The 8529-nt window shown below is 50.8% G+C and overlaps 1 protein-coding gene across 1 annotated transcript; it reads right to left on the reverse strand.

The window, feature by feature from the left end:
- Nucleotides 1–2619: 2619 nt before the first annotated feature.
- Nucleotides 2620–8335, reverse strand: IQCD (IQ motif containing D). The gene is made up of 4 exons (XM_054843983.1): nt 7643–8335; nt 6169–6402; nt 4506–4577; nt 2620–3250 (listed from the first exon to the last, which is right to left on the reverse strand). The coding sequence occupies exons 1-4, from the start codon at nt 8333–8335 to the stop codon at nt 2975–2977; spliced, it is 1275 nt and encodes a 424-aa protein (XP_054699958.1). The 3' UTR covers nt 2620–2974.
- Between the last annotated feature and the right edge of the window lie 194 nt (nt 8336–8529).

Consider the following 8529-nt stretch of genomic DNA (forward strand, 5'->3'; position numbering starts at 1 on the left):
GATACCGGGGGGTATCGTGGCTTCGCTGCACCGACCTCGCCTTTACAGCCAGGCTGCAAGGGTGATCAAGTGGTCGGCACCTCGGTGGAGCAAGGCTCCAGAGAGCAAGGGGGTTTTATGCGGCCCAGCCACAGGCAGGACTCCAGAGCCATGGCCTGAGGAGGGTTGTGCCGTTGCTCCAACGCCCCTCTCACCAGCCCACTGCCTTTTTTTTATGAGCAGGGTCCTGGCCGAGGGGGATCCCTCTCCACAGTGAGCCCAGCAAAGCACCACAGGGACCTGTGGCAGATGCTGCCCTGCCAGGCATCCCCGCGTCCATCCCCCCACCCTCCCAGTCCCGGGGGATCGCCTTTCTCTGATCCCTCTAATCTGCGCTGATTCCCCTGATCGCGTTACCGCTCGCCCATCACCTGCCCGTGCACCTCCGCCTGCTCGCTCATGGCAGCCCTGGAACCGGGAGCTCCTGCCAGCATTGCTGGGGTCTCAGAGGGGCCTCGTGGGCTGCGGCGCAGACCATGAACGTGACCTGGGACCAGCCATCTCTGTCTCGGTGTGACAGCTGGGCCACGGACCCACCGCAGGGCAGGGAGGCTGTGCTGCTGCGTGCTGCTGTGCTGGAAGGGGGAACAGGTGGGGTGGTACAAGGCCCATGGGGAACCTCACAACACTTAGGTTCCAGCAGGCCAGCAGAAAAGCAGCAAGTAAAGGTCTTGTGAACAAGCACCATCAACACTGGGTGGCTGGTTTGAGGCTGAGCAGGGCGGTGCCAGCCTGGGGCTGGCCACGCGATGAGCAGCGATGGGCTGAGATGTGGGTGAAGGGGCTCCCCCAGGCCCTGACACCAGCCCTGCAAACATCTCCAGTGAACAATGATCTGGGCTAGGCAGCTTCTCAGGTGAAGAAAGAAGTATGCAAACTCCATCCCCTGCTCTGAACGGAGCTGCTTCTGCCCCCCTGAAGCTAGTTGATGGTTTCCTCCCATTCTAAAGAGACACCCCTGAAAGTCCCTCAGCTGCAAGCACCGGCACCTCTGGCACTAGCAGACGCTGAGGCAGCTCATAAGGGCAAGTCCTACGTCTGGAAACAGTCTGAGAGTACTTTGGACTCCAAAGGCTGGCATGTTCCCATCAGAAGGATCTCAAGTCTGTCACCCAGCTGAATGCCTCTCCAGATAGGCTTTGACATCTGGGGGCAACATCTGGAGGTTTTAGAAACCCTGAGACAGGGAGGCATCAAAATTAGTGTCCAACAGCCCTTGCAACACCCCAACATCCTCTAATCTAAAAGTGTGTCCAGACCTTCTGTTGCCAGGACCTCGAGGGCTGTGGGTATTTGTGAACTGAAGCCTCCGAAGAGATGAAACATCCCTCTTGATGTAAATACACCCCAGACTACCCGCATGAGTACCAGCATCTCAAAGTTTCCCCACATCCTGGCATCTCTTGTGGCTGCAGACAAGGTAAGACACCTCCAGCCATGTCAGAGCAGAGAGGGGCCTCGGCTGATTCTGCATCTCACATCCTTGTGATTCCTCAGTGATTCCAGCATGCGCTTGGGATCGGGCCCTGTGCTGGATTGGACACAGGACGGCAAAAGTCCTGCAGTTTGTACTGAGTGTACTACGGACACATCACGCTGACCCTGTGACTTTTAACCAAATACAGAGTCAAGGACAAATCTGTCAGGTCCTTGTGTTTGGTACTTGGGGCGCTGCTGTGGGTTCCCCCCTCACGGTGAGCTCAGCCCTTGAACATCTCCAGTCACTCTTTGTCTTTAGCAAAACAGCCCCCTCTCTGACTTAGTTTGCCTTCCATGCTAAAAACCATCTCATCCCTTTTGCTACAGGTACCCATTTTTGAATGGGGGCAGACGGGCAGATCAGGACTGGGCCTGGCGGCTGTTTGGGCTTTGCAGCCGGCGTCACTGCCCTCTCCTGGGAAGACAGGCTGCAAGGAAAGGCTACAGAAGTTGGGAGTGAAGAAATGTCTCTGGGAGTCTGGATCCGAAACGCCATTTGCTCCCAGCCTTGTTAAATGCAAAGAGTATGTGGGAGGAGGTGCCCAGGCCTTTCCAGTAACGCATAAGAGTCGAGTTTCCCAAGAAAATGAAACAAATAAGACATAGTGCACTCTGTATGAGTCTATCCATGCCCAATTTCAGCCCTAGCAGGCAGAGGAGTAAAGAGCTCTGTGGTATGAAGTTGCCACATAGCTACTGAAAATGGGAGGCCAAGGGAGGAAATAAAACCACTCGACTCATGCCCCCATGAAAGGGAAAGGCTGCAGCGTGCTCTTGGCACATCAGACACTGGAGGATCCAGAGAGAGGGTGCTGTCAAAAGAGGAATCTGCACTAAACAGGGCACAGTCTGCTGCTGGGCTTGGGGAGTGCCTTGCAGGATTGGGAGCAGGGCACGAGCTGGGCTGTGCCGCATCCCACCCCCACCCCTGTCAGATGGCCCCTGCTGAAAATTGCAAACTGCCCGGGGTGATGCCCAGTCAGGACTCAGGTCACTTCTCTCACTGACAAGCAACAGTCCCGCAGCTTCCTCCTCTAGAAAGGGACATACGTGGTCTCTCAAATCCACACAGGCAGAAACCCTGTCAAGTGAAGGGCCTCATCCTGCCGCCAGGAATGATTTTATTGCCACCTTCGGTAAGAACAGAATCGGGCCCTGACACACAGGCAAGGTACAGGCAAGGAAACTAAAGCCAAGGAGAGGAGCCAGGAACTTGCACTCCTGGCCCAGTCCCTTTGTCAGGAGACATCCTCCTCCTTGCAGGGATAGCAAAGCCTAAAACAGTGGAGACATGTCTTCACGCCACTGCTGCAATATACGCCAACTATGAGAGGCGGCCCCAGCCCTGGAGGCCTTAATGCAAATGCTCTTTCAAATCTAATGCTTTTATCTGGAAGAGCTCAGTCCCAGCAGAGTCAGCAGCTTTGCCACGAAGTGAGAGAATAGATTTTGTGCTTTATTTCTTGGCCTTCTTGCCCTTGCCCTTCTTCTTCTTCCTTTTTGACTTGAAGAGGGACCGGACCAAGTAGCCTCTCCAGAAGGCCTGGATGCGGGTGGCAGCAAGGTTCATGGTGGCCAACTCCTTCAAAGCCTGCTCCTCCTTCTCCCGACGTATCCTGCGCTCCTCCTCAATCTGGGAATACTCCTGGAGAAGCACAGCGTGCTTCTCTGTCAGCAGGGACAGCTGGGCCTTCTCCTGGGCATAGGCAGCCTGAACCTCCTCATACTCAGCCTAGCAAGACAGCAGACACAGCAATTCTGAGGGCACTCAGCACCCCTCCCCGCACATCCTTAGGTAAGGGTTCTTAAACCCATCCCAAATCCAGGCCTAACGACAACTGGGAGCTGACTTGAGCCTTTCCAGAGAGACTGAAAAAGGAAGCCTATGCCTAGTACCCAGGGAATTCCATGAGATGCCAGGTCCTGGTATCCTCATGCTTCTCTGAAAAATAAACTCATCATTCTCCCCATGTCACAAACAGCATCCACCTCAGCTGGGCACTCTGACCAGGTGACACGGAGGTCAGAGCCCCTCTGCAGATGCTCTGTGCGAAAAGACGTGTCACTGCAGTTTGGGTAAGGCTGAACCTGAGCTAACAGCTTTGCTAAGAAGCTGTTTAGATGAGTGGCATTGAAGCTGGGCTAATATGCTGTACACTGCTGGCAGCATGAGAAGAGTCAGACGATGTCAGCCTGGAAAATGCCCAGGACAGGTAGTTTTAATGTGTTACTGCACTTCCAAGCTCAGCAGCAGTGTGTGCCTTTGAGGAAGCCACGCAGAGGTGGAAGATTAGGTGACCCAGCGGTGTGGGTGTGTGACTACCTTAGCAAGTTCTGCCCCAAACCTGCCGTGACCTGGTGCTCCAGCAACCCAGCAGGCAGGAAACCAAAATAATCACATTGTTAAACACCTGACAAGGGGGGGGAATAATTTCTTACAATTAGCAGCCAGCTTCTAGGCCCCTCCCTACGTTTTGCTTTGTTAGTAATCCAGCAGTTTTTCGTCATCTCCATAAACAGGGCAGGAACAGGAAAGCAAGTGGGGGTCTTCTCAGAGGTGAGGTTGGATGCTAAGGCAGTGACATGCATGCTGTTTGGTTTCCTAGTGCTTGAGAGACACCTCAAGGGGGCCAGCAGAAACAGGAGCATGATTTGGGCACCACATAGGGCCAATGGGATTGAAGCAAAACTGAAGACCCTGTTCCCCAGCATCAGGTGGGCATGTCTGACAGAACATGGTAACCCATTTGCCCCCAAATACTGTGGGACTTAGCAGTGAATGTAATTTTTTTTAAAGTCAAAGCAGCAGAGAACTCCTGAACACATAGGCAGGGCAAAGACACCTTTCCTTCTAAAGCCTGTACTTCTGGGTGGAGAACTGCCCCTCGCTTCCATGGCCTCCTGTATAAGAGCCACGTGTCTGTTTTGACAGGGACCTACCTGAACGTATCACTTCATGGGAGAGCAAAGCACTTTAAAGTGGATACCTGTTTTTCTCCCATATCTGTGTCATATTTCTGGATCCAGTTCCCAATTTCCATCTCTGCCCTGCACTTCCTCTGAAACACAAAACAAGATAGGTTCCTTGCAGGCACCTGAAGCCTGGTAAAAAGTAACCTGAGTTAGAAAACAGCGTAGCTTTTAACCTCAGCATCATTACTTTTGAGTATAACACCTCCTCCTTGTGGCAAGCTTCCTTCAGCTGACAGATACTTTGTTTGCCCTGGTTTGGGGATTCTCATGGGACATTCCCTGAGGCCAAAAGGACCTTTTTGTGGTTTACAGCATGGAGCTGGGGGATTGAAACGCATCTGAAAGATGCACTCTGCAGTAGGAAATGAACATGTCTGATGGAATGTGGCAAGTCACCGACCAGCTAGGGCAATCACCCTAAAATTAAGGCAACAGAGAACTACTAAATATGAAAGCGGGACAGAAAGTACTCAGAAGATGGTGCCTTTTAAAACAAAGAGATATTTCTAGCTGTAAAACAGTTTAACTGCAGTATAACCAGGTACAGGCAGTTTACCCCAAGCTGCTGTTTCTGTGCTCCGTGGAATCATCAAGGATCAGCCAGAGCCCATCACAAGTGCCACACAATTTCCTGTATGACACTGACCCAGGATGTCCCAAGGACTCCCAGGCCATCATGAGGTCAGACCTCAGGTATTTAGACCACCAGGACAATCTTGGGCCACCCAGGGCTAGAGGATGTGCTAAGGAGGGGGAGAGGAGAACTCTGTGGTCAGTAAATCTCTGCCTGAACATTACAATGAGCTGAGCAACTCAAGAAATACTGCAGGGGCCACAGCCTCAGAAGAAACTGCCTGATAAAACCACTCCGTTAAGGGAGGTGTGAATGGGTGGATTTGGGATTTTGTACTGCAGCTCTAACTTGCCTTTGATGCTTTGTCGGTGCCCAGCCCCACTGCCACTTTGCTCTACATCATCCAGAGACGTCCTGCCTGTGGGAAGTCAGTGCTTGTTTGGAGTAAATACCAAATAGGAGCAAAATGAGGGGAAAAATGCTCTTTTTCCAGTTCTAGGTTCTTTGTGCCCTGTGTCATCAGCATGTCCTGCTCCTGTTTCCTTCTCCTGTATCTGCTCAGCACTGTGATAAATCACATTTCCCCCTCACTCCACTCAACCCAACTCTTTGGCTTGTGTCTTCAGCAAAGTGCCAGACAGAGCAGGAACTGCTTAGCTCCCAAGATCACCTGTGCTCCGTTTCAAATACTACAATCAACTCTAAAAGATGACTTTATATACAGCCAATAAATATTACGTTCACTCTGCTTACCCCACACCAAATCCCTTCTTGCCTGTTCTGCTGTAGCCTTGCTGCTCTGCACCCTGACTAGACCACAACCTCTCTCGCGTGCGGTGTCACAGTGCTGTAAAAAGGTGTTTTCGGAGCTAACTGAGCAGGCAGGAGGAAGACCTGAGAGCAGGCTACTTCCCTGCTGTTGCTGCAGGGTTGCTTTCCACTGGAATCAGCAGAGCATGAGGACAGAGCAGGTATACTCTGACAAACAGCATGTGCATCCTGCCAGGAACTAGCAGGAACCAAGTAATTACTTGCAGCAGCCAGACCTGACAGCACTACAAAAGGTTTTAAATCTCCTGTTCTAGAGCTCTCCTCCTGTTTACCTTTCTGAGAGCCAGCTCTGATGCTCGATGCTCCAGTACAAGTGCATTGAGTTGAGCTCCTAGCTGCTGAATGTCCTGCTGTAGCCTGGCACACCTGGCCTGGGAGGCTTGCAGCTCCTCTTTTCGCTTTTTTTCTCCTTGTTGCTTCATCTGCTGGATGCCAGCCTTGCAGTCTTTGGTCAGATCTTGTATGTTGTTTCTGAGGTCTTTGATCACATTGTCCTTCTTGTGAATCTACACCCAGGAAACACAAGAAAGAAACACTGCTGAGGCTTAAGGTGGGCAGAAGTAAGGCACCCTTGCAAAGGTGGAGGAGATCTAAGACGACACCCTGGTAGCAACCTGCCACTGCTGGCTGAGGGAGCAGAGCTGGATTTACACAAGGTGCTTCGGAAACCTTTCCCCGCTGCTCCTCTGTGAGTCTGTGAGTAAGGGTAGAGAACGAACAAGCCATATGAGACTCACTGGCACTGCCATCTGAGGAAGAGCCAAAATCAGAGCCACTGGAGCAAGTCCCATGGCTGCCTCAAGCTTTGGATTAGGCTCAGAGTGACTGTCCGGGGCATGCAGCTCAGTCTGCTGCCTGCGAGAGAAATCCTCAGCTGGGACCGGTGAAACAGATTTATTCATGGTGCCTTGGTCAGGCTGCCAAATTGCACATAAAAATCTCAAGTGTCTCGATTCACAGCCCTCCAAGGAGCGGAGGGAATGGGGAAAGCAGGCCCTTGTCTCTGTTAGCACCATTCAGCGCAGCGAGCACATGACAAAACCTTCCCCTCCAACCCCTCTTGCAGGAAGGAGAAAGAAAAGCATACGTATAGAACAAAGGGTTGCTTGTCAGGAGTTCAGGGGCTTGGATGCTGGCACAGCCCATGAACTCAGAGAAAGAGCCTGGGAAATGCCCATTTGTTTATCTGTACCTCAGTTGCCTTCACTGAAAAAATGAAGAATTCGTATAATCATATACTAATCACAAGTGCTCTAAGGCAGCTAGTATTACAGAGTTGGAAGTCACAGAAATGTTGGTTTTCAAGCAAGAGTGAAGGCAGAGCAGGTATTAAAAATGGATTTTAATCAGAGCAATCTGTCCCTGGAATGACTTTTCATCATTTCATCAGCAGTGAACAAAGTCTCGTGCTGGCAGCTGACATTGTAGCCCTGCCAAAACATTACTGCAGCAATTTGTGCCTGTCCTGCAGCTCCTTTTGAAACTCAGTGGCCTGTGTCATTCAAGTTGGCCGGTGAGAACAGGTTCAAAACATGCCAAATTCAAGTTTTAAAAAAATCGAGCATGCAATAAGCATTTTTCATTCTATTTTACGATGAAAATAGTATCTTTACATTTAGGATCTGGTTCAGAAATAATTTCTGGAACTTCCTCTTTAGGAACTGCAAGAAAGGGATGGTTTGCCAACTTACCAAAGTTTTGCTTCAATAACGTTTTGTTGGAAAACACATTCCCACAGCATCATACCTCCTCCTCTCGGGTCCGGATTGCTGCTGCCAGTTCTGCCTGTAAAGCTGTGATTGCTTCAGTGTTTTTCTTAATCTGGAGGGAGATGTCTGCCATGAACTGAATCTTTTCTTCCTCTTCTGCAGGACTAGTCACAAGTCTCTCGAGCATGAAATTCCTGAACTCCCCAAAGGCTTTGATAAACTCTTCAGCTGGTGAGTCTCTCGCCCAGGCTTCGTATTTCAGAGCCTGGCAAAGCGAAGGGTTGGCCAGCAAGGGTCTCAGGACATTTCTAACAGAGCATTTCAGACGTTGCTCTAGTAAGCAGAAACGGCCCTGCTGTTCCTCAGATCTCATGGTGTCCCCTTCTTCAGAGCTGGAGAGCAGGTTCCCCATTTCATTTGAAAGTTTTTGGTGCTCGATCAGGCTGTTTGTGATCGCAGGTCCCAGCATATCAGCAAACCTGTCCAGAGAGTCGATAATATGTGGGATCAAGCTGCTCATCTCCAGCTTGGCAATCGTGTCATCCAAGACAGTTATGATTCTTTCCATCTCAATGCTATCAGGTTTTAACCGACGTGGATCTAAGATCTTCATGGCACCTGATGCGATCGTTGCCCTCTCTGGAGTTGCCATGCCCTTTACCAGGGGCTTGTTTCTTTGCTTCATGTCCTGAGATGGTATCTGGAGCGCAGCTGGATCCCCTGTCGCCATAGCTTCAGTTAAACATTTGTGAGTTGAGTGTTTTGAGGTCTAGAAAGGACACGACATCTCCTACACAGGGCAAGACTCAGTCAGAGAACACCTCTGCTGCTGCTGTCATAGTCTTCTTTCTCAGGGTTTGTCTCTAAAGGAAAGTACGGTGACAGCATTAGAGAAACAATGTAATTTGGGAAAACGTGGGAGTT

This window comes from Grus americana, chromosome 16 (assembly GCF_028858705.1).
Source record: "Grus americana isolate bGruAme1 chromosome 16, bGruAme1.mat, whole genome shotgun sequence".
NCBI lineage: Eukaryota > Metazoa > Chordata > Aves > Gruiformes > Gruidae > Grus > Grus americana.

Bases quoted from the DNA above. Each gene is read 5' to 3' on its own strand.
- IQCD (XM_054843983.1), bottom strand. From the start codon at position 8,335: ATGGCGACAGGGGATCCAGCTGCGCTCCAGATACCATCTCAGGACATG. The intron at 6,403-7,642 runs GTATGATGCTGT...TCCTGGGTGTAG, and splicing joins TCCGGACCCGAGAGGAGGAG to ATTCACAAGAAGGACAATGT. The intron at 4,578-6,168 runs GTAAACAGGAGG...TTTGTGTTTCAG, and splicing joins CAGAGCTGGCTCTCAGAAAG to AGGAAGTGCAGGGCAGAGAT.